Below are 25,732 nucleotides of genomic sequence, written 5' to 3'. Positions count from 1 at the left end.
CATTCTTAAGTGCGCCCCGACAAATAATAAAAACTTTTTATACGATCCACAAACTTTACAAAAACAAATCATCTATTGAAAAACGTCCTTTCTATATAATTTCTTTTCTTAAAAGACACTCAACATAGACGTTGAAATGATGGTGCAAAAATATTACGCTCAATCAATAAAATTCCCATTGCTTCCGAAACCTCGTTAATTTTTTGATGAAAGCAAAATTATCGTTCATTGTGTAACGTAAAAGTGGATTTATATTACAAAGCGAACAGTTTCATACGTGCGATCTAATGACGAGATTTTATGACCGATACAGTTCTTTGCACAGTAATTTTGATGAAATGAAAGAGGAAATATTCGAATATTAAAATCAGCCATAAAATCTTAATGTTTACTTCAATAGACGTTATCAATAAAATTACATTGTGGAGTTGAACCAGTAGCGCAAGAAAGAATGTAATGCTTTGAACATTTTACCTAAACATTTTACCGGCGCATCCACCATTTTTACAAATTCAAATTAAATTTACTCAGACTTAATTTTTGGCATAATTTAAATTTAACTTAGAAATAGAACTGAAATTAATGACGGCCTGGGCCGCCCCTGCCGAAAGGGCAGTATTTCCAATTTTGGACTGTGGTTTCTGGAACCCTATTTATATCACCACTGGACTGCGGTGATGGTTGGGCGCAGAAAGTCAAACCAACTTCCCTCAAGTTTGGTCAAATATTCGACACGCAGTTGCGTTTTCTAGATTTCGCTTTAGATAACAAATCTCGGACTCAATTTATTGAAGTTATAACTAAATTGCTGTGAAAAAGTTACACTAATCATGTTCTATTTCCAAGGTAAAAAAATGTGTGTATTAAATACCTGTCTCTTACAGCGATTGTTGATGTCTCTGTAAAAGTTCTTAGTGTTTAAATAAATTTTAATTAGTTTTTACATTCAACATTAAGTTTTCAAGCTGTGCAAAACATAGTTGAGGGTTGCAAGCGGTATAAAAAAATTTAAAAGAAATTTAATTAAGTAATATTAAAGCAAAATTTCCTCCGGCAGTCTTTGTACAAAGAACTCCTTCTTAATTAAAGAGCAAATATTAAAAATATTATTTCGTTGTAAAAGAATATGAGACAATTTTTACAAACTACTGAATAAACTTTTTTTCGCAGGAATCTATATTTTAATTAAAAAGGTGCAATAAAAATTGAATTGTTTAATTAGTTTTTGTAGTAATACGCACACTTTCCAGATGTTATCTAATTAAAATACAACCTATAAAAATTAAGTATGGGCGTAAATCAAAATTACGATGTGTCTGTAACAATTTCTCTTTTAATAGTAATTTGTATATGTACCACTCAAGATAACAAAAATATTGAATAATTTATTGTGCGAAAACGAAACAAATGGTACAAGGCAAGCAATAAAATAAACTTATCAGATTTTAATCAAGTTTACGATAACCCCTGACATTTTTTTCAAGTCGACTTGTTCCCCTGTACTACATATTTCAAAGTTAATTGCTTAGCTGTATCTTTAACTCGTTCATTTCTACGAAAATATTGCGTGAACCGGACAGAATCAGGTCATTATCTGTTGTCATTCAAATCAGTCGGCTAAACACTTTGCATAATGCATCAATACATGATTTACTATTTCACTCAGCTTTGCATTATTCATGTACTATAATCCATGCAACACGCCCCTTGAAATTTCAAATAAATCACAAATACCAGCAGATTTCCTGCAATATGCAGGTTTTCCTGTCGATAAAAACACCAAAATGCTATTGAACTATTTGCAAATACCACAGCAAAACGCAAGAAGTTTTTGTGTCGAAGCGAGCAACACCGGCGAACGTATAGAATTATATCCATCAAAAGAAACCCGCTGCATAAAGCTCTAGAATATATCGGTTTTTAATGTCTAGTATTGAAAAGAATACAGCGAAACGTTATTGAAAGTAGATTTACTTCTGGTGGAGGCGCCGGTATTGCTATTGTTAATGTTTTATTATACAGCGAGACAATGGGATTATTTGATTAAAATGCCTTGCTGGGTTAAGCTCGACACTCTTTTTGAAGTAATTGCTGTGTTTAATGCTTCCGGGATTTAAGAACTATTTTTAACACGTTACCCTTACATCATGCGAATCCATTTTTTATGAACGATTTTCTACAGTAAACGTTTTAATTGTAACATTAAAACAATACTTTGCCAATCTAGAAAGCTAGGGTAAAACCGTGCATTTTTTACATGTTGGTGACAGTGGTATCTAGCAAATTTGACATTCCAAACTGTCATGAATCGCATGTCAACAATGACATAATTGCATTTCAAACAATGTTTAACCTCAGATTCTGATAGAGGTCCTTGAGAGACAAGGCTACCAACATACTTTAAATTCCAAAGCCTTATTCTTCGACGCCCCGTGAGGTACCTGCCTGATGGGTTCCATTTAATTTCGGTGAAATAAAAAAAAATTGCGCAGCCAATTGTAGGATTGAAGGATGAAATTAGATTTTTTTTCTTTTTATGGAGGCTATATTAAGTCTCAGTTAAGCTCGTTAAATAATTAATTTATAGATTGACGTGAGAATAACAGTAATTTCGTCATTAAATATTATCAGGGTTTGTCAATATTTAATTGAAACAAACTGTTCGTATGTATGTTTGAGAATTGTAAACACGACTAGCAAGGGCGTAACCGGGTTGCGGCTCGGATCTTTTCCATTTCACCCTTATCTTTTTGTCAGATGGACATATTGGAAAAGATTAAAATTTAAGTCCAATCGTGATAGGAAGTGTTTTCGAAAAACAGCCCAGAAGAGCGTTGTTGTCACATGAGATAAATCCATTTTTCCCGCAAAGTGGCAAAATTTCGGGTTTCCCCGTTGGGCGAGTCCTCTAAACTAGTTAAAATTACCGATCAAACATTGGTGGTGCTTTAAGAGAAAGCGCGAATGTAAGCTGAAAGCTAGAGACCGCGTGTGCGACCCGATCATAGGCAACGTGGGGCGAGAGTTACCTGCAGCAAGGACGGTGGTGCATGGGGCCCCCGATCCTCCGACGCCGGTCCTCGGTCTCAGCTAGACTCACATCTCGCACAACACGCACCACTACACGATCACGGCCTGCTCTTGTGTCACTCTTGTGTATGTGGTGACGCCCCAAGTGAACACACGGGACACAGGACAGGTACCACACGGGCTGTGGCTCAGCACTGCGCGCTCCTGCAATCAATAGCCGGCCGGGACACACTGAGGGCTCCTGCCACCACAGTCGCGCCCTTCTGCCGCTGTCTGCGACGCCTCACAGATGACGCCACTTCACGATCGCCACCCCCGGCGTCGCGCCGCCTCCGATAACGGCGCCGAGGGGTGTGCGCGCATCTCACCTGCCTGGCCCGGTCCGAGATGGGAGATGGGAGGAGCGTAGAGGGCGCTGAAGAGGCTCGAGATCCTCTTTGTACCAGATATTGGAGGTGGAAGATGATGGTGGTGGTTATATTCTCAACAATCTGGTTCAATTTCTTTGAGCAAATGCAATTCTACTAAGTAAACCTGATCGATACACATTGCACGGAGAAGATGCGATTTGTAATTTGCTAAATTGGTACTTATCCTGCTTTTGTAAATCTCTTTATCCAAGTAGAGAGCTTCTTCAACCAGGTTTAATAAATAAAACAGGACCTGCAGATTCGACACGGTAGTTTGAACACTCAAGAATTTTATTTTTTTCAGCTCCTGGACAACAACAATCGTATAAACACATAATTAAGCACAATTCAATTTCGATGTAAATATGTGCAGAGAAACACTTGTTTTTTCCTTTTAAAATTAATTAAAATACCCAATCCAAAAATCTATTTATTATACTCCTCGTGCAATAAAAGTCAAGATGTGTAGCCAGTAATTAGAATGAAAGGAAGGTTTAATTCGTTAATTTGTGGCCACTGTTTCAATTACTCAAATAGATAACTTTCAGAAAAGTAAATCTCTTGATTCCATTAAAAGTGAAAATGTAAGTGGAGCTAGTGACGGGCAATAATTAATTTGATTAAAATCACTGGACAATTATCCGAGAATCTAAATTCGAAAATCAGTTTCGACGTAAATATTGACAATTAAGTAAATTACCTATATTTACTGCTCTAAACCTCTAACCGCATTTACACCTAGTTGGTTAAACAAATCAATCATTTCACTTACGTACCAGCTAGTCATCGTATAAATGGTTTAGTTTATTACCATACAATTATTTTCAACCGATTTTATGTTTTTTCGCGATGCACAAGGACATCGGTAATTATGAAGTCCGGAAACACCTCCAGTGCGGAAAACGTAGACTTTTACAGTAGTACCATACAGTACCTAGTGGAACGCAGACTCGAGCTGCTTCCGCGCGCTCAACATTTCAAATCCAATCGCGATGATACTTTTTTATACAGTGAGTGTTCGATTCTTCACAGAATAAGAAAATGGAAAAAAATGTTCAGTGAAACTAGTGTCTTATCAATGAAGGAATTAATGACAGTTTTTCGGTTGTGTGATCCAAACAGAACAGGAAGGATTAAAATAGATTATTTACAAGAACTCGCCTCCAGCTATGCACCCCATTCCGAGCATTTACAGGTACAAATTCCCAGTTTTTTTTACATTCAAGGTGAAGAGTACTAGAGTTAATTAAACTACTTTTTATGACAACAACCTTGATCTGGGCTAATTATTCCAAGACTGTAATACAAACAATTGCGCTAAACTGACACGATGCGCTTAGAAGACCGGAACTTTCAATACGACGGCAATTACAAGCTTTTACATGTAACGTCCATCGTTTCAACCACTTGGACAAAGGTTGAAGATTACTATATTCAATGAATCACGATATGAGTACTGCATATTACAATAACATCCGGTAAATTACAGAACTGTTTCCAGTTGGTAGCATTTACGGAATGTAAAGCAATACAAGCAGGGGTTCACTTTTCGATAATGAGACAGATAGTTTTGACACAGGAAATTGCGATATATTCAAATTCTGTGGATATTATGTCTGCTTATGTGCGCGTGCTAATTTATTTTTGCGGTCAACTACCTCGTTATTTAGACAATCAGTCGTCATACAGACTTTTTGACGAGTTTCGTTTATTGATGTCTTGATAAAGTGGTCAATTCTGCGTGTTCTAAAAGTGCGTGCAGGCATGTATTATTACAAAATAATTAAAACATAAAAAAAATTGCGTTGAGAAATCGGAAGAATTGATTGCAAAACCAGGAAGAATTTTATCTCGCAAATTTAGAGTGTCGCTCAATTTTTTTGCTCGAATAAAATACCTTTAGAAAACAAACCAGTAGCATACAAATAATTGCACAATTATTTCCTAACGTCGATTTTAATTCACTAGTGTAACCTTGTGAAAAAATTCAACAAGCACAGTTGGAAATCAGAAATGGGATTTTAATGTACTTCACTACTGGCAATCATGGGACAAATCTACGCCCAGAATTTCATTAATCACGTAAAGGAAATGCTAGAAAATTCAGAAAATGTTATTATTACGCAATTACTTTTCTTCTATAATTGAAAAAACAATCTTGTTACAGGAAATCAGTAATATCCTCAATGAACTGGATCCTCACGGTTATGGGACACTGTCATTCAAAGAGTTTTGTTTGGGGCTCCGCTCTCTACGGCATCGTCAGAAAAATCAAGAGAAGAAAGATTTTCTTAACAAGTATAAAGGTAAAGAATTTGTCTTTATAACGGTATTTGAATAAAAAATTTGAGAAAACCACAACTTGCCAGAGGGTACTTTTGGTTGTTATTGCAACTAGTGAACTATGAAGACTTTTTTGTATTGCGTTTTATGTAGAGCTCGGCTTTTCTAATTTGGCCAATTATGTAAGATTAGTGTGCTGTTGCTAATAGAATTTGTTGGAAATGTGTAGAAATCAGCGTTAGTAGAGTAAGCATGAAGAGTGAAAATCATCAACAACATAAATATTAATTTCGCTTAAAAAGTGGAATTCTGCACAATTGATCGTTAAATCTAATGCTTTATTAATAAGGAATTCTAATATTCTGTGGATGTTTTAAAACTGGTTGCGATTTAAAACGGAGTCCGAGGGTAGGCAACCAAATATACATTACTCAATTAAAATGCAAATAAAATTCTGTAAAAAAAAATATTGCGAGATTCTAAGCTCACCTTCCTATATACGATTTGGATTTTTACAATTTTTAAAAAAAATTATAGCAAATGAGAATGAGAAACTCGCAAGATAAATATAACAATGAAATTTGTGTGGGATTATTATCCTCAAAATAATTTTAACTTCTGGTGAGCACATTTTTTTGTCACCCTCGACGTTGTTCAACAGTTCTTTGTCAGGTATATTCTGCATATATACGTTTTCAGTGGCCCTTGTTCTCATTATAACGGCCGGAATAGTCGTTATATGATACTCGCTTTATAATTCTTCGTAAAAACCGAAAGACTCACTTCACTTAGGACATCCGCTTGTTAAGCATGAGGGAGTCCATGAGAAAACCAGAAACCACTTGACTTATAATGTACACATGGCTTCACAATTCACGAACTTATACAGGTTATACAGGATGGATGTTTACGCTAAAATTGTTACGCATATAATGCATACTAATTACTTTCGTTTGCTACCAATTCTGTGATGAACTTGTTTTCGTGCATAACAATTAAGTTCTTAGTATTACGAGCGTATCTACTATCAAAAAATAACTGGAAAACTAATAAATACCAAGTCATGTTTTGACCAGTTTCATTCTAATTCAGTTTTCTGCAATATTTAAAAAATGTACTTACTTTGGGCACAAAAAGACTCCCAACACACGATTTTCACCGAAGGCTGAAGAATGGACATTGAGGAACATTTCCACGGTTCGAAAATGGCACAATACAACAAATTTTCCACTTATTTTCGTTGCTTTTATAACCCACGATTGAATTCACAATGGCACCTTTGACGCTAAAATTGACCAATCATAAAGAGCTATGATTTTTGGGGGATTTTTTAGGATAGCCAACATTTAAATACTTATTCCCAAAAAGTATTCCAAACGTTCTATAATGCAAAAATAGCCCAGTTTTGGCTTATTTTTATTCTTTTGAAAACATACATTGGTTGAACCGTCACTGACATTACTGACCAATTAGAAGCGGCCTATAATTTTTTTGAACATTTTTCAAAAAAAGAGTTGCCAACATTTAAATACCTATTTTCCCAAAAAAAAAATAGTGAATGATTCTGAAAAACGTAGATAATTGTTCCGCCTACAACAGTTTGACTATCGCTGAACACAGGTGAAACTCAGTCTGCGCAAACTCAGCAACATCACCGTCAAATTCTTCCCACTGATTCTCTTCAGTCCGCAGCCACATAGCGACAGGTGAGTTTATGTGGTCATCACCAGAAATTTTCAAACTCAAAATTACAATTTGTATCACTTTCTTTAACAAAACTAGTTGAATAAACATTGGTAATGACAGTATAAACGAGTGCAGTGTAGTTCAAATTAACTGTGGAAACTGGGTTCACCTTGGATGTTAAAAATCACCTAACCTGTAATACACCTGTTTTGTTATTTACACAGAGGTAAGAGCGTTAGATGGAACTCTCTATATTTAAAAACAATTTGAAACTGCGTTGTGTATTAAATTTCTTGTTTACTTGTATCTAATCTGTATAATTTGTCATTAATTGGAAGATTTACTGTAGATACATAATTTAGTAAACAGGTGGATTACTAGTCATGTTTAACTATTATGTTGTTGGTAATTTAGTTATACAGCAGCTAGGGAAACGTAGTCATAAATTTACAAGAGGTAGGTGGATCTAATTAACTTGCTGTTTCGGCAATTTCACCCGTAGTTCAAAAAGAAAGTCATTTTCATGTAACGACAGGCGGGCGAATCAGGTTTTTCAATTCATAATTTAAAAACTATGCCCACATTTCCATTATTATTTTTTCCAATAAAACTGATACCGTTAAACAATGCAAATGACACAGCGAAATTATCAACAATGGATGAGTAATTCGCAACTCCTATTAATTTAAGGAAGCTTATCAAGTTATTGGGTTTCTTTTAAATGCGAAGTGTTTGAATGTGAGCCATAAAACGAGCGTGTGGAGGAATTGAAGAGTTTATTCAATACCTGGCATAACCACATCCATTTAAGAAATTGGAAAAATAATGGCAAACGTAACATAATGCTTTAAAAAAATTGAAAATTTATTGTGACATTTTATAGCTACAGGTGGGTGTGTGTAGGTATGCACATTTTTGCCGCCTTGCCAATACTTTTGTTTGGAAAAAACTAAATTTATTTTAATCTGGGGCACCACTCAAAGCCGTGGTCTAAATTTTAAATAGAATAGTTCAAAGATACCACAGCATGAATATTTGAACTGCAACCCTTCAATAACTGAGCCTACTTTTCTTGGAATTTGTTCGATTACTCGAAGAGTAGTTGAACCATCTCTTAAACTATCCATATATTTCATTGTTCAAAACGTAGACTTTTTATCTAATTCGCCATCTCGCTAGGTCCGTTAAAATCTGTTTTTATGTGCCTAAACAGTGGAAAGAAATTATAATGTGTAGTACCGTTACAACTGACAACCAAAGTGTTAAATCATCGGTATACGCTTATTAAACAATATTGATACCAGAAAAGAACTAAAAATTGCCGGTTTGTGAATTCACTCCCAAAACCGTAAACGATTCCAAATCAGTAATAACGTTTTGCAGAATGCAATTAATCCTGTGATTGCATTGTCAATTATTCTTTCGGATTGAACAAGCATTTTTGCTAATGCGAGAGCTTTCAACACTCTCAGACTTGTGAAAAATGCAAAAAAATGTAGTAACGAATAAGAAAAACAATGATCTTTCTACTCGTACAATGACTCTGTTTTTTTTTTACTGTAAGAATGAGATGTAATAACTCAAGTTACGTGCGTTTTTTTTATTTCATTACATTTTATCTTCAAATTTTCCCAGAAGCTCGCGATCTTCAGGTATTTCGTAATGAGCAACAGAAGTAAAAACTGAACAGAGTAATTGCCGGATGTTTTGGTTTTATCGAACTATTGTGCGTAAACAAATATATGAACTACCTTGTACACACAAAGTAGTTTATTTACATGCTCACGCCGCCACCGAAGCTTTGTTGTTCTACGAAATCTGGCCCCGCAACAATGACAGCAGAACACTAAAGCTTCGTGTGCATATAAATTTTCTTCACCGGAAGGGAACAAATTAAAATTCCTGGGAAACCTACGGATGACATTCAAACGAGTCATGAATAATCTTCTTTTAACAACTTCACACTTTCTCCCATTTCTTTAAGAAAAATTAAGGAAATGGGTTTGTCCTCAAGAAGCCCCGGCGACCTCAATAATGTTCACCTATCAGTGGGTCATGTCATGCCTTACCACTTTTATTATCGAAAAAGAAGGTTTATGCTTTTAACCGTATAACTTTCTTTGATTAGAGGTAATTAACGATGCAGTTTTAACCTGTAAATCATACCTACTACCATCATAAATGGTGTTTTATAATGTAGGTCATTTTGTTGAGGGAAATTTCAATAATTCTGAAGTCGTGATAAAATTTCCATTGTTCTTTTTTGATGATCTTCTACAAGATTGGACAGGAGATCGTTCAATTGATGTAACACTTTCTAGTACGTAAACAGCTTGATGAAGGGGGCGAGTGCTCTTGTCTTCTCCATTGCAACCAGACGCTCCAGATGGAGAGCACGAGACATAGACCAGATCCACATATCTGGTATCACTCGTGTCGATGGCAACTGTTGAAAGTTATTAATCAACATTTTTACTGGTTTTATTTTTAGAGAATCAGTGACACTTGCGCCTGGCTTTAATTAGTTTTCTCCCAATTTAAACCGGGGATTGATATAATTACAGTCGCTCCAAATAATTGCTTGGAGAGCCCAGAATTTGAAAGAATTTGATCATCGCACGTTTGTGCAAAGTGATATTTTGTTGTCTCCTTTTGAAATAAATGCTCTACTTGTCACGTTTAACGATCCGTTTATTTACCTGAGTGATTACAATTACACATTCATGTTAAAGCGTTTAAGAAATCGCTTCAACTTTCGGTAAAAAATTAATTAATTAATTATTCATAATTAACTCCACTAGGAGTCTTTTCTTTTATTATGCAAACTTTCGTTTCGTGCCGGACGTGGTTTCAAAATCGGTGGACAGTTTTTCACATACTTCAGATTATCCGACGATCCAGGTCATCCGAGCTAAGACATTTGTTGCTGCTACGCTTTTAAAAGCTTGTTCGGTTTACAGTGCATGCAATTTATTGTTTGTAAACAATTGGAGAAATGTAACATTGTTATATAACACGTATTGGGCTCTGCTTTACAAAAGCGATATAATTAGCTGTGACGACTTTTTGGTGTCTTCTTTGTGACTCATCACTTATTACCATTTTTCCACGGTTTTCACAGTCAAGATAGGGAATTGGGTTGGTCTTTATTAACCTTTGGATATTTTAGGTATTTATCCACATTTCAATATTGTCACTTTTAAATTCGCAAGGTTTTGAGAACGAGGACGGTGAGTTTTTACCGTGCAGATTTATACCACGGTACATGAATGTAGAGGTATGTTATCTCTTTTCAATTATAGCATGGCACGCACTGGTACAGCGCGAGCGATAACTTCATTGTCGACTATCAGTTACGAATTCTTTATATTGAGAGTTTTACAAGTGAATGAACCTGGAAATGGCAGATTGTTCTAAAAGTCAAAAGTAACGTCTTCGTAATAAATGAGTTTGTTCAGTTTCTAACTGCAATTGAATGTGTCGTACAAACCATTGTATTGTTAATCGTGATTTTCCCATAATTTCAACTTGGTTTTTATTGGGAAGTTTGGCTCAGGGTCGCAGAAATCCTTTCCCAGGAAGGCTCAAGGTTGTGGTATCATCTACAATTCTCTTGAATGTTCTTTCACTGGCGGTGTTAATGATAGATTTTATTCGCGATTGTGTATTATGTTTATTTTTTTCATGTTTCCTGTCAACATCGTGCGGCATGCTCTAATAATACATAATTCAGTCAACGTGAAATAAAAATTCATTGAATCTTACCATCACTTCACAGCTGAAACTTTTATCTTCCTAGAAAATTTTATAACACCGGCACAAGTTCTTGACACGGTAAAAACTTAGGTGCAATGCAAACAAGTAACAAGTTACTTTCATGTCGTTTAAAAAAATACAAATTTTTGGATCTCGACTTCAAAATTCTTAAATTAAAGAAAAAAAGAAAAAAAACAATGTTTGCTAGAACATACTAAATAAAACAAAACTACAAAACTATTATCCTTATAATTTTTAACTTAAAAATGTTTCGCTTTCACACATAATACGAAAGGGAAAATATGCGATTGGTTTTTTGTTCCCTTCACGATTTCCTGCTTATAATTTTTGTATTAATAAATTGATCACCACACACGAAGCGTTTCTTTTCCTGCTACCTTTAACGATGATTAATTAATTTTAATTGATAGAATAACGAAAATTTTTATTTTTTCGATGATTGTATTTTATATCATTTGATGTGAAATTTTAAATTAAAATATTTTTTTAAAAAACTTCCTTTCCCTTCTTTCCCTAACATTCTGAATTCCCAGTTTCTGGATCCTCAAGCCTCAGCCGCTGATTCTGTAAATTATTGAACTAAACATTCTACAATCAAATGTCACGAGCCTACAGATTTTTTTCTTTATTATCTCAGATTTTTTTTATATTCGTAGACATTATGTAATCTCAGTACCTGGTTTGTCGTAGATAATCAAAATTATATTTACCAATACAGTTATTATCTAATTATCATGTAATTATTACTTGACATTGACCTTGCCAGTACTCGTACGACTTCTGATATTATGTGTTAATACTTTTCGAACTGTCAATTTAAGTACTTGTACGGATTCTAATTAGCCTAAATAGTATTTTATTAATAGAGCAATTAATTTAATTCTAAACATCCGATTTAACACGTAATGGAACGAAATACTACTGCTACTACAAAATAAAACATTTTTTATTATTTGTCTTTGACTTGATAATAAAAAAAATGATAATAATTTTTATATTTTAACGCCAAGAAAAGTGCGGCTGTGCCAACAATAGGATAATAAATTTAACACTACGAATTTAAATCTTGCTGTGGTAACTAAATATTTGGCACCAATTAAAACTGCACAGCACTAAAATTTATACGATTCAGCTTCAGATATTTAAATGAGATAATCTTTTTTGCCCCATTAATTAAAATCAGTAGGAAGTCTTTCCATTCGCTGCGGTTTCCATTCTTTTCTTTAAAGTAATTTCATTCGTTCTGGATTTCTGTTTCACGCCAAAGTGTCTGGTTTTCTTTAACCATTGCTTACGCTTGTAATTAATGTCGTTTTATTTCAAACGTAGCATATAATTGTACAAAATTATGTAGTAATTATGTAGTCTAGAAATTCCGATTTCCAAAAATGAGCGTAATTTTTCAACGATTTTGAACCATTATCGAATTTATTGATGTTTGAAAAAATGTTGATTGTGGTCGGAGCATTACAATTTTTTCTGTTTTTTCGTTGCAATTAGAAATTTGTGACTAGGCGAATCACATATTTTCCAACTTTCACCTGATCGAAGTTTTTCTTTGCATTGCAGAATGGTGACCACCCTGTGTGTTTATAACAGGAAAAATAATTATCTGATGGAAAGTTCGTTATAAAATATTTACATAATGGCAAGCGCACTTCATTTGCAGGAACTAAATTAGCGATAAGGAAATTTAAGTAATGCCACGTTTAGAGATTACAGTTAGACCTTGCTAATTTCAGTTTTCTTATTTGCTCGCCCTGACATAATGAGATTTACCGCTCATTCATGATGGGCATGTAATGTCGCGTATGCTCGCTTCTAATGACTGTAATCAATAGAAGTAATCTAATGTTGCGATGTCCTGGTTTCAGAGAGCATGATGTCGCCCACCACGACAGCCACGGACTCTACGATGGGAAATGGAAGCGCAGGCCCGGAACCCAGTTTTCTGTTAAATCCACCAGACAGTCCACGTCCTGTTGAGCAAAGCAAAAGTCAGTGTTCCTCCCTGTCAGACGGCGAGAACTACGAATGGAATGGGGAAGGTGTTGACATCGACGCCGACTCCGGGATCTCAACCGACAGGAATTTAGGGTGAGCAAAAAAGGCAGACTGGGAAGCCTTGCTTTCGTGTCTTGCCTCGAAAAATGATAATTAACTCGAGATCGATAAAACTAATACACGAATTGTCTGCTTTGAGGTCACCGCGTTTGGTGTTGCCTCCTTAATTTTAGCGAGACGAATTAATTTTCGGTTAATTGTTTCCATTGCAATGCTTGTTATTAGTAACATTACATAAGTTTGTATGAGTCATGTCTAGAAATTTGTAAGGTTTGACTTTCACTAACAGGTAAAGCGTGAGAGATAGCTCCGGTGTTAACTGACGATAGATCTTGTATTGTTTCAAGAAATTCGTTCCCGTTTTTCGAGAAGTGAATTGTCTCTAATTACTTCGATTTCTGCCTCGCAAGAAAGTCGTAATTATAACTTCGACACAAACATTAAATCCGCTGAGTTGTCATGCATATTTTCATGATTTGAAAATTTCCATGCAACCTTAATTACCTTCTAGATTGTGATTCTGACTACTCATCCGTACATTGTTACTTATGTGTGTCATCTAAAAAATTATACACAGAGTAGTATTTTCTCCATGATTCACTTCACTGCATTATTGTGCATGGTCGATGTTCTAATTCTGACCTTACAGCGTGCGAAAAAACAGTTTCATAAGCTCCACTTCTTATTGTTCAAGTACACTTTCAATTGCTTGATTGTCTGATATGTGGATTATGCACGCATCATCTAGAAAATAAGAGTACAGCTTTCATACCAATTGTATATAAAAATGTGAAAGTGAAAATCTTTATTGTTAAGTCGCTTATCGGATGGTTATGGTTACTAATGATAGCGATTAACGAGCGGAAAATATCGCTGATCGCCCATTTAATGGTTTCGCTACTTTTTATATTATGATTCTTCAGATTTATCACAGTTTTCATATCCAAACGCTTCTACTTCAGTTTCATCGAACCTCTTTCAGAAAACCTTCTCATATTTGTTCTTGAAGATTCTTGAAAAATGATGTGCTACTTTCTTGGCACACTTGAGATTCTGCTCTCTACATTTTTTAGATTCTTTATTGAGATTTTGAAATCTTTTTGGATGTAACAGATACAAGAAATAATTTACTTTAAAACAGTTTCAACTGTCAAAGCAAATTCTTTTAACAGTTTGCATTGTTGCAGAGACGGCATTCGAACCAGGAGCCCATCGTCCAACATAAACCGCCACGCATGGTTGCGAACAAGCTTGAGGAGGTCTTCACCGAGGTAAGAATCCTCAAAGAAATCGATGCATTCACAAATCTCCATACTATTTGCATGCTTACATAACATTTCATTCTAAAAGCATAGAAAGTACAGAATAACTGAAATTAATAATTTACCCAGCATGTAAACATCGTTACGCACCCATCGTTAATGAAAACAACAAATTTATTTTCGCCGTGACGCATATCATTTATTTTGCTTTGTCCGTTTTCATCACATCAACGCGAATAATAGTTTACAAAAACAGACGCGTCAGGGGCTTTTTTAAATTTCCTTTCATATCCACTTTATTACTTTTTTGTGGACAGCCGCAAAAAGATATTAATTCTAACCGCTTTTTACAGCCACCAAGATAACTTGCCAAATCGGAGATGGGGTTCCTTCAGGCAGTAAGTATTTTCATTCAAGTTTTATAGGGTTATTTTGGGCTTCAGCTGTTACCACAAACAAAAGCAAATGGGGGCAACAAAAGGAAAAGTTGTTTGAGCGAAAGTGTAGGAAATTTGGTGCTATTGCCGATGGAAATTCTTCAGTGGTAATAGCTGTGTCGATATTTGGTGAAATTAGATCCATTTTTAATGAACCTGTGTTGGTAAATAATGAAAGGCGACACGAGTTTCAGAGTTCAAAGGTTAATTTCGGGCGACCGTGAATGATGGAAAACAATCAATTGAACCTGTTTTGTTTGGGTAATAAAATTAAATAATGCAAAATAAACTATTTAAATATTTAACACTTCTTTCACTAATACAGTTGTATTGTTTCCTCAATGAGGGGAGGCTTTTGAATTCGACATTTGTTGGTTACATGCATACAAATTCAAGGATTTATTGATAAAAACATCTACATATTGCCGATTTGGGCGTACTGCATATCACCGATTTGGGCGTATCAGTTCCACGAATCCCACCAACACACCTTCCTTATTACTTGAAGTGCTCGAGTTCCTCTCTAATGATCCCAGTAAAGACAACTCTTCAGCTCAAGACTGCTAGGTCAGTGCCAGTAGCCATAAATTAAGTTTCCAAAGAATGACGCATACTTGTACCGCTTTGCATGATTCTGCCTTCTTCACCGTGGGCGTGTTAAAAGGTAACTTTTATGGTATGCGACTAGGTGTTTCATATCCCATACAACTGCAGTGTTGCCATCTCCACGGAATTCTCAAACTCCGGTGAAATGCAGTACCTCAAAAAAACAACGTGCCAATCAAACTTTTTTTTCTTCCGCGTTTCCTTTTTTGTGTTCCCAAAAAAGTGTAATTTGTAATAACAACACACCTCACGTCCCGTTGCGATTTTGAGAAAATTTGGCAACGTCGTGTTATGAAACATTTAAGGAAATGTGAGTTAGGATTACGTTATGGGCTTGTTTGAGATTGTCATAGTTTTCTTGTCACTTGTCTCGATTTTAACCGGAATGTGTTTGTTGCAGCAACGGAAAAAGACAATTCGGATCGCATGCTTTAGCCAGGTGAGTTTTTCAAAATTGTTGAGTGCTTCTTGCTATTTTTGGAAATTATGCTTTTGCCTTGGTGACATTTCAAGTGATTACAGTCAATTATACCGCAGCTCCAGTTTCAATTCATCAGGGAGGAGCAGCACCTGCGACACTGCCGATGACATGTACTCCGATGCTTCTTTGGAAGAAGACGTACATGATCTACACCATAAGGTGAGTTATTAAGTTCGTATTTTACACGCGCGTTGTCATACATACAGAAGCTATTGTTTAGTGTAAACCGTGTTTAACATTAACAGTGTTGTAAACAAGAGAGCAGACTTATTCGATTCCACAACAATCAACAAAAGAGTATCAAAATACGCGGTCACGGAAAGTGAAGACGTGAGAAAATGCTAAATGTGAGCGTAGAATTACTACGAACATGAAAACGCTTTTTGGAAAATGTGGGCTAATAAGTCACAGTGATTTGCACATACGCTAGGCGGTCAGAACATGATCTAGATTCATTTGAACGTCGTGTTATGAATCCTGATGATCTGAATTCACACCAGATGTCGACAGTTCATTGCTCTGGTCTTCCGTGTTATGGTAAAGCTTCACTATTTAAAAAATCTTTTTCTGTGATTTTATTGGGAAAGAAGGTGGATATTTAAAGAAGTAACGATCACTGACACAGCGTCACTGTCTATATACAAGACACATTAGCACCTTGGAGATAAGCAGTTGAGACACGCCTAAGTAAAGAGGGGCTGAGAAGTTCAAGAAATGTTACACGTTTGGTACTGCTGTTTTTAGACGTGTTTATCTTTAGCAATTTGTTCAGTAATCTTCCTAATGACAGTTATGTAACTTAAGTACATGTTTCAATCGGTTTCGTATTAAAAGAATCGCGTTACGAGCTGTTGGAACGTTGGAACAATGCGCGTTGATAAAAAAGTGTATAATTTTATTAAGGATTATTTCGTAATGGTAACACTGTTCAGTTATATTATATTACCATTGTCGTTTTAGTAATGTCAATATGTCTACACATAACTTCCATTACTAAATGGCTGTTCATTTGGAAAATAATTACAGAACATTCATTAATTGAAAAAATAAATAATTGCGATTTGTTAGAGATTATATGGTTGTTTTGAACTTTTACAGATTTTTAGAATGAACCAAGATTTTAAAACACTCTTCTATTAAATGACTATTTTTATTACAAAATAATGACACAAAACACACAAACTTTAGAAATTTTTATTTCCTCCTTCCAAACTTTTGGGTTTTTGCTACCGCTCTGCTTACTATTACCTAATCACTTTTTTGTTGGCTGAAAGACACTTGTTTTTGTTTGAACTAGCTTAAGGTACTGTAACTACTGATTAAATTAATTAATTACACGAAAAGCGTTTTATAATCTTGTGAAAGGCCTTGAATTGTTTAATTTGTGCAGCGCAATGCATGCACACACACGTCAATCTCCATGATGGATACTTTGTCTTGTAAACGGAAACAAGGAGGGGCTTCCGGTCGAAACCCATTTTAATTCTTTCGCTCGCACGAAGTATGCGAATTTTTGTCTAACGTCCCAATTACTACTTAGAGACGTGACATTTTTACATAACGTCCACGTAAGAAGGTCGTTTTTAATTGTGCGTAACCATTATTTTCGATGAGCACTCAATTTGTTTATACTTTCTTGATGCATCCAACGTCCTTTGGCGCTCGTCCAAATTGATGACAAAATCTTATTTTAGCCGGATGCGCTGTTTTTTAATATAAATGTAGCCGTGCAAGTCTATTCTTTTTATAGAAAAATAAAAGTGTCAGTTGCGTCAGTTAGAGCAGCCAAGACACCTAATTAAGTTAATAGAGTGTCAGAACTGCGTTATGAAAACAGGTGGGTAATTAGACGCATGCTTTTAGAATTATCATAAACCCACGACTTAGCTCCTCATTAAAAGCTTCTTCTGATAGCGAATAGTCGGATGGTTGGCATCTGCATGCCTGTTGTTAATACAAAGTTCATGACGTCACTCAACACATATACATTGCACGGCTGATGGAGTTAGTCTGTCGGTTTTAACTGAAAGCGCTAGGCGCGGTTGCAGAACTTGATTCCTCTAAAGTTTGTTTATTCAATACTCTAGATCTGTCATTTTGTTAGTGACTATTGTGCCTGTGTTTTACTTAGCGCCTATTTTCGAGCTTCCTGCTGCCACGAAAAACATCCGCCCGCTGTTTATAATTAAATTGAGACGCCAATTTCAAGCTCAACTAACACTGCGATGATGTACGGAAAAAATTCCGAAATTACCTTCCACGGTCTAAAGGAAATCGCAGCTTGATTCTCGTTTCCTGGTAAAATTGGCTCTGGTAGTGAAATTTTGGAAATGATTCATTTCGCGAGTTTTCCGTCTCCGCGCTCTTGGCCCAAGTATAAATTTTGCGGAATTATTATTAGCGAGACACCAATATACAAAGTGAATACGACATAGAAACGTCGCAGGGTTATCACCGCCTTATCAATTTGTGTATGACACAGTTGACTACTTGAAGTGCTGCGTGTTGTGCTCGTTGACATTCTATTCGATCAGAAATCTAAATGGGTGTTTAAATTAACAATGAGTGATGAAGAGAATGATGTCTCTTATATATCTGAACTTGATTATGATATGTGGGAGGGACAATTTGAGTTTATTGGACCATCGGAAGGCAATTATACACCACAGGGACTTTTAAGACCGCCGCCTTATCTCCCCCACAATGTTAATGGTGTTAAGAAAAGTCCAGCTCATCACTGGTGCGAAGAAGTGACAGATCAAGTAGGTTTGCGCGGAATTATTCAACACTCGGTACATTGACTTCGGGTTTAATGAGTGACTAACGTCAATAACAAATATTTTAGTTTGTTGGTTTGATTATGAGGGAGTCAAGGGTAAATTAATGGTAGTGAATCACTTGATTTGGGTGGAACCTTTCCAGAAATGACTACGTGCGCTCTCGCTAATTCGTTGAACGACGATTACTCGAATTATACTTTTTTAGTAGCTTCGGGATTAATGTTCTAATGAAGATAAGGCTGAATTAGCATTGATAAAATTTTGGTAAATGTACGATCCTCAATCTACTCTGTTGGTTCGGTTTTTCCATATTTGAAGTCAAATATTTACTGATTGTGAAATAGTTCAAGATTATCATATTTGAGTTCCAACGAGAGTAACTACCAACAGGTAGTTGCAATAATTTCGGAGATTTTTGAGTAAACCTTAATATCTTTTCTAACATTTTTTTACAAATTCAGTATTTGAGGAATTTACCACTGAATGTAACTGCTAGAACAATTAAATTTAGAGCATTACTTTTTATGACTTGCCTATTAACTGTTCCAATTGACAAAGTTATAAACCAGAGAAAGCAAATTCCAGAAACTTTTATTTTTAGAACTAAACTTTTTTGACATAAAAAATAGCTTAGTTTTATCCCTATGGCAATAAAATTAAAGAAGGTTTCTACGTTGTTATTAACTGTGCCAAATTATAGGAATACAAAGCGAAGACCAGAGAAAAAAAAATTAGAAATTTAATTCTCTGTATTTTGTCTTAAATAAGTGTTTTTCATTGGAACGACTACTTTATTTAAGTTTTTAAGTTTAAAATACTGCAATACATAATTCATAATATTTGTTATATAACGATTTTTCAACTTTTTTTTGTCTATGTGGACGTACAAAAAAGCACTATAAACTGAATATGATTAAAGTACTTGTTTAAATTAGTATCAAAATAGATCTCTTTGCACCAGTAAACAGTCCCAAAAAGGAATCAATAAAATCTCTTTTCCAGTCTAAATTGTTATTGCCAAAAATGGAAGACTATTTCAAGCTCTCTCACTTTCTAGTAAAAGTTTTTACGCTATTTTTATGCTAAGCGAACGCTGTGAAAACAAGTCGGAAGAAAAAAATACATCAAACTGAAATGTGTCAATATTTATTCATTCCTGCTCGTTATTCCGGTTCTAGCAACATTTCAGTATAACAGCGCTTCGCTTCAAAGACCACAAATCTTTATTTATTATTATCATATTCGTAACTAACACAAAGTCTTTGACTTGAGTTTTTTGCGTTTTTATCAATCGCATTAGTGTTGTGTAAAAACCTAGCTACACGACAAAGAACATTTCTTATTTGTTGACAATCCATTCGTGAGTGCATGGGTTCTTTAAATCGTTCCGCTTATAATAATGGGCCTCGTTCTTGACACATTTAATCTGGAAATGCTCGACCCACTTTCTCTGCTGTCTTTACTTTGGTCTCACCCGTTTTTAGTGAGACTTTTTCGCTTTATTGATCTAGACACGAATCTATAATGTTTTATCCTGTTTCAGTTCCAAGTTCTTCAACAGCAAGTGGGAGTGTTACAAGATTCAGCACATCAAAACGATGAGAGATATACGAGAGCCAAATCAGATAATGCAGCCCTTCAAGCCAGGGTGATCATGTTAGAAGAACAATTACGGGATACTGAAATGCGGTACGATGAACGGATACAGGTATGTTAATTAGACAGTTAAAGGACTAGTCCAATAATGAAACAACGCAGGATGAGCAGAGGAGATCTAGAGAATTAGTCAATAGAGTAGAACGAGAAAAACAATTACAGTTAGAAAATGCCAGCATTCGGTTGCATGCAGCCGAAACGGAAGCGTCGAATCTTAAGGAGGAAGTCACCAGGCAAAGGATACGAATAGAAAAACTCGAAACTGAAAGAAAAGTACTGACTGATCAAATACAGGAACTGACCAATGAAGTGATAGTTGCTAGAGAGCAAACGACTAGTTTTAAGGAGAAAGAACGAAGGTAATTGACAGGTTTTTGCGTTTCCGAGATATAATTTCCTTTTTTTTAGACTGAATAAAGAACACGAGGCACAAGTTCAACTAATTGAGGAGTTATCGCGGGAGTTGGAGAGGTTACGATCGGAAGCTAGGACTCCTGCGTTACCTACTACCTCACCTGAAACCATCCGACTTGAAGAACTTCACGAGGAGATGGCCGCATTAAGATCCAAAAATACTCAGCTTCAAGAAGCTAATGATGAGTTACAAGCTAGTCTGCTTCATGCTGGACTGGAGCAAGGAAGAATGCTCACTGCAGGGGAAAACAGTCTCGCTGCCGAATTAGAAGCTATGACACATGATGAGGTAAATCAATCGTTCGGAAAACTAATTACCACATTAGCTAGGTACACCAGAATATGTACGCCTCTACGAAAATTCAATAATCTACTCACTCAGTACTAATTTATTCGTAATCGCATTATCAAGAATCAGTTTCGTAGATGCTTTGCATAATGCAGCTTCATTGAATGTGCACGTGTAAAATAATTAATTTGTGATAGCTTTCCATTGGGTTGCTGGTTGCTTATCAATGTCTTTCTGTTTTTAGCCTATCATTCCACATGATCGCGATTCTTTTGCTAAGGTATGCACCTTTAATTAAGTTTGAAGTAATTAGTTGCACTGTACTGTGCATGAAAGTCGTAACTCAAAAATTGAACACATTTAACGGGGATGTAATCATTTATTTTCAGATTCAGCAAGCTCTCAAGGAACAGCAAGAAGTAAATTTACAATTAAGGTGCTATATCGACGGGATTTTACTCAATATTGTTGAAAATTATCCACAATTACTTGAAGTAAAACAGAGATCTGTGTAGTTATGTTTAATGTTAATCTTTGTACATACGAATATATCTATAAATTGTTAGTCGTAATTGTTACGGATAATTGTGTAAATTTTAATAAATAATGTAAATAGTGTTATAAGTAGCTCAATGGTCCGTCCATTATGTGATTAGACACTGTGATTGGTGGATGTTTTAAAAATGCTACTTACAATATTGCATTATTTGAATTTTATAATAATTTATCCAAGTGCCTCGCTAAAAAGTTACATTTTATTGTTGGTTATAATAACTTTTAGCTACTATTTTAATTAATGTTGGTTTAGAATCTTCCCAAAAACGTTTTTATTCGAAATCATAGCTTTTTTATTTAATTCCACATCTTCCTAGATTGATTTTACAGAGTGATTTAGTTGGCTGCTCTGAACGTATGTCTTTATATCTCATTCCCTAACATCATTTGTCAATTATTTGATGTTTAACGTTAAGTTCAGACACACGTTTGCAAGTTGCCGGTCAACTCAAAAAATAATTTAATTAATCACTTTGTATTTGGTTCTAAACCAGTTCCTAATTTGTTCTTCAGAAAGTTAACTCATTTTATTTATTGATTGTTAAATGTATATTTTTGTAAAGATGATTTAAGATAATGTTCGCAGTATTTTATAGATATTTGTATATTTTATGTTGTCAGTAGTAAACCGGCCTACTCTAACTCTGATCTGTGTACTTAATTAAGTTTATACACAGGTACGCCTAGCCACCTAGGCTTGTTTTACAGTTATATAAAATAAATTGGAATATTCTTATGTATATATTTTTTAAGAAAGTACAAACTATTAAAATCTCAAACTCGAAGTCTTGATTGTCTCATATTGGCACGTTGTGTTCAATATTTAATGACTCCTCCGCCGCTTCCAGTCGTAGCCGAATCAGGTCACTATCGACCTACGGTAACAAAACTTAAATATTTATCAACTTCTGAGTAATACTTACGTTTTCAAACCGGGAAAAGTACGGAGTAATCATATTTAAATCATTTTCCTCGAGTTTCTGCGGATCTGCGCTGCAAAGACTACACTTCTTAGTCTGGCGCACCATCGTATTAAACGCGAGACGTTCTTTGGAAAACGCGATTTTTTCTTCGGCTAATTTTCTCTCCCTGTGACCCAACGCGGTTAGTTGCACCTGCAAGTCGCGTAATCGCTCGTTGTATTTATTTTCAATATTTTTAGAGTCGAAAATGGCCTTCTCGCCCTCCGTGCGTTTATGTTCGGCATCTCTTATTAACTCCTCCAATTCGCTTTCCTTCAAAGTGAGTTTTTTCTCTTGGTCTCGCAGAGTTCGTTTCAATTTTTCCACTTCGCATTTCTCTCGGTGCAAGCCTTCTCTCTCCTTGTCAGTCATCTCGGCGGCTTCTTTCGCTATTTGTATGGCGGCGTCTATTTCAGTCTGAGCTTTTTGTGAGTCGTAGTTTGTCATTAATTTACTGGAGGCATCCAGGCGGGATTTTTGTGCTGAAAGGGATAGTTTCTCTTCGGTGAGTTGCAGGAGTGTTTTTTCTTGTTCTGCTAAAATTGATTCTTTCAAAGTCTGAAAAGAATGGAAATTGATCACGTTTTTTGTAACAGGAAAAGATCTTACCTTCAGTTGTTCTCTTTCTCGATCTAGAGCTGTACGATTGAATTCTGCTTCTCTGTCCATGGCGGCGGATCTTGCCGCCAACGTGTTGGCGGCTTGTTGGAATGCCCATCGCTCTTCACGCGCGTTTTGGTTCTGTTCAGCAATTTTTGTCTCCAAAGTTCGGACTAGAGCCAACAGTTGGGATCTTTCTTGCTCCGCTGCTTCTCTACACTTCTCCAAAGTACTTCTCATTACTAAAAGAACAAATCTGATTTGAATTTCACCAATCTTACATTCTTACATATTATCTCATGTTCTTTAGCCTTCAAAGTCTCCTCCCTCGCTCGTGATAAAACGCTGTAATCTTTCTCAATGTGATCTCTAAGATCGCCAAGATTCTTACTATTTGCGTACAAAATCTCAATGTTACTATCCAGTTTCTGAAGGTAGGAATGTGACTCTTGGAAAAGAGACGACTCAGACTTTTTAGTTTCTTTCAAATTCTCCAAAAGAATGGAATGCTCGAACTTGATTTCCTCAATCAGTCTCGTGTTATTGTCCCTAATTAGTTTTATTTCCTCAGAATGTCGCGCTTCCACGTCTTGAATCTTCAGCTTGTGTTTGGTTACTTCTTCCTCATGTTGTTGCTCTAAAATTTTCAACTTTTCTTCGAATGCCTCGGAGATTTTCTCAACATCGATTTTAAGTCGCTTCTCTACCGACTCCAAACTTTGTTCCAACAGCGTTATCTGTTTTCTGTAACAAAGTGTTAACAAATTGTTAACAAATTCCCTCAACCATTTTTACTTACTTGTATGATTCTTCCAAAAGAAATGTTTCTTCGTGCTGTCTTTGCTTCAAAGAAGAAATAATATTCTCGTACAACTTCACACTTTCTTCACTCGCTGTTTTTTTAAGCTCCTCCACTTCTTCTTGGTTCGAATGTCTTGTGACGGGTGGTTGCGCTATTAACATTTGAATATGATTGTTGATTCTATCTTGTTGCAGTCTCATGTTGTTTTCCAATATTTGTTGTTTCGCAAATTGTCGTTCTAACAACATGTTAAATTGTTGTTCTTGTTTCATCAACACTTCTTGTTGTTTCATCTGCATTTCGGACAAGTTGTCTTCGTATTTCTTCAGCTGGAGGGCCATCAACAGTTGTGATTCTTGCTGCTGTAGAGCGATGGCAGTGTTCTGATACTCAACATGAGACTGGGTTAGCTTCTGTTGCGTCAAGATTGAATTTAAAGTTGCTTCACTTTCTTTACTTTGCATGGGAGGCGCTGCTTCGTTAATAGATTCTGCATGTTTGGGTTCTTCTGGTGTCTTATTTAACACGGTTTCAGACTTGCTGTATTTTATTGAAGAGCCGCGTCCCAACCAATCTGGAAGATCTGCAAAAATATTATCAGCCTTGGAAGAAAAAAGTATGAAAGTACCGCTAGGTTCTGAAATGTTTGGAGCGCTTTTAGATTGTGCTGCGGTGGATGCAAGGGACTCATTCAATGGGCGCTCTTTCACACTTCCTGTCTCTTCTTTTGGTTCGCTGGTAAACAACCCTAAAGGGTCCATTAAACCCGTTGAAGGTCTTCTTCCTCTCCGCCCTTCTCTAGGAGCGTCGCTAAAAGATATCGAGTCTACACCAATAGAAGTAATGCTCGGTTTTGGCGTCGCTGTAGCGGAAGTTGAAGTCTTTGCTTTGCTCTCCTTCAGGATATCATCAAAAGTTGATTTTTTGCTCAAATCCTCCGATTTTGTTGGCCCCAAAATGCTTTCAAGCAAATCCATTTTCTTCGTAGGCTTTGGCTCTTCACTTCTACTTGGTGGACGCTTTGTGGTAAGTCCCATCGTCCCCAGAATATCGTCATCGTCTTCAAAACTAATTTTCTTTGACAATCGCTGAGTTCTCGGAGGAGATTTCGACTCTTTCGAATCCAAACCCAACCAGTCATCTGAACGTTTCGACATTGGAGTACTTTCAGTGGGTTTATCAGAAATGTTGAAGATATCAGTAATCGATTTCTTTTCGGGTGTTTTGGTCAAACTCGCTCGTTTACCACTTGACTTGGGTTCGTCGAAGAAACTGTCGTTGCTTCCATCGGACAAAATGTCGCCTAGAGGGTCGTCGCCGAAGTCCATGATCAAAGCTTTTTCTTGCTCTGTGTTAGCTTAAAAGTAAAAATGCCGGTCTTTGTTTGTATCGCGCGTTTTATTGATTGTTTGAAGTGACAGTCAATTCGGCGATTCGTTCGTCATGGAAACTGAGTACAAACAAGACTATCAGAATGATAAGCCGCTTGTTACAAACACTAAAATCCCAGCCAAGTTAAATGAAATTAAAAGAAAAAAGTTTTTTAGGGCTGTATATAAGAGAAATTTTATTTTGCCACGCTCAAGTTTGATCTTTAAGCGTTAGCGACTGCTTGAAAGTGAATTTTCGTTCAGGAAT

At 35.9% G+C, this 25,732-nt stretch overlaps 2 protein-coding genes across 6 annotated transcripts; one reads left to right on the top strand and one right to left on the bottom strand.

Annotated features, from left to right (window-relative positions):
• Positions 1 to 4,364: 4,364 nt before the first annotated feature.
• Positions 4,365 to 22,515, top strand: nuf (rab11 family-interacting protein nuf). Of its 5 annotated transcripts, none has more exons than XM_088050614.1 (12): positions 4,365 to 4,635; positions 5,608 to 5,746; positions 13,061 to 13,283; positions 14,438 to 14,521; positions 14,866 to 14,910; positions 15,956 to 15,994; positions 16,093 to 16,195; positions 20,360 to 20,524; positions 20,575 to 20,831; positions 20,881 to 21,175; positions 21,420 to 21,455; positions 21,565 to 22,515. In XM_088050614.1, the coding sequence occupies exons 1-12, from the start codon at positions 4,492 to 4,494 to the stop codon at positions 21,688 to 21,690; spliced, it is 1,656 nt and encodes a 551-aa protein (XP_087906740.1). In that variant the 5' UTR covers positions 4,365 to 4,491; the 3' UTR covers positions 21,691 to 22,515. The 5 variants fall into 5 exon arrangements, with proteins under 5 accessions (XP_087906740.1, XP_087906739.1, XP_087906741.1 ...); XM_088050613.1 differs by having other exon boundaries at positions 16,078 to 16,195; XM_088050615.1 differs by lacking the exon at positions 21,420 to 21,455 and having other exon boundaries at positions 16,078 to 16,195.
• LOC148179654 (uncharacterized) lies at positions 22,478 to 25,504 on the bottom strand. The gene is made up of 6 exons (XM_088050612.1): positions 24,723 to 25,504; positions 24,092 to 24,677; positions 23,582 to 24,036; positions 23,302 to 23,534; positions 22,654 to 23,250; positions 22,478 to 22,605 (listed from the first exon to the last, which is right to left on the bottom strand). The coding sequence occupies exons 1-6, from the start codon at positions 25,420 to 25,422 to the stop codon at positions 22,528 to 22,530; spliced, it is 2,649 nt and encodes an 882-aa protein (XP_087906738.1). The 5' UTR covers positions 25,423 to 25,504; the 3' UTR covers positions 22,478 to 22,527.
• Between the last annotated feature and the right edge of the window lie 228 nt (positions 25,505 to 25,732).

The sequence above is a fragment of the Gnatocerus cornutus genome, chromosome 2, assembly GCF_029298725.1.
Source record: "Gnatocerus cornutus isolate USDA-ARS CGAHR chromosome 2, icGnaCorn1.1, whole genome shotgun sequence".
In the NCBI taxonomy this organism is placed as follows: domain Eukaryota; kingdom Metazoa; phylum Arthropoda; class Insecta; order Coleoptera; family Tenebrionidae; genus Gnatocerus; species Gnatocerus cornutus.
Note: the sequence above shows the minus strand (reverse complement) of the source record. Positions and strands in the feature narration are given on the sequence as shown.

Coding starts and splice junctions, on each gene's coding strand:
- nuf (XM_088050613.1), top strand. CDS start 4,492: ATGTTCAGTGAAACTAGTGTCTTATCAATGAAGGAATTAATGACAGTT. Junction 14,911..15,955: donor AGATGGGGTTCCTTCAGGCA/GTAAGTATTTTC, acceptor TGTTTGTTGCAG/CAACGGAAAAAGACAATTCG. Junction 15,995..16,077: donor GGATCGCATGCTTTAGCCAG/GTGAGTTTTTCA, acceptor AAGTGATTACAG/TCAATTATACCGCAGCTCCA.
- LOC148179654 (XM_088050612.1), bottom strand. CDS start 25,422: ATGGACTTCGGCGACGACCCTCTAGGCGACATTTTGTCCGATGGAAGC. Junction 24,678..24,722: donor AAACATTTCAGAACCTAGCG/GTACTTTCATAC, acceptor ATATTTTTGCAG/ATCTTCCAGATTGGTTGGGA. Junction 23,535..23,581: donor TAAAGAACATGAGATAATAT/GTAAGAATGTAA, acceptor TTGTTCTTTTAG/TAATGAGAAGTACTTTGGAG.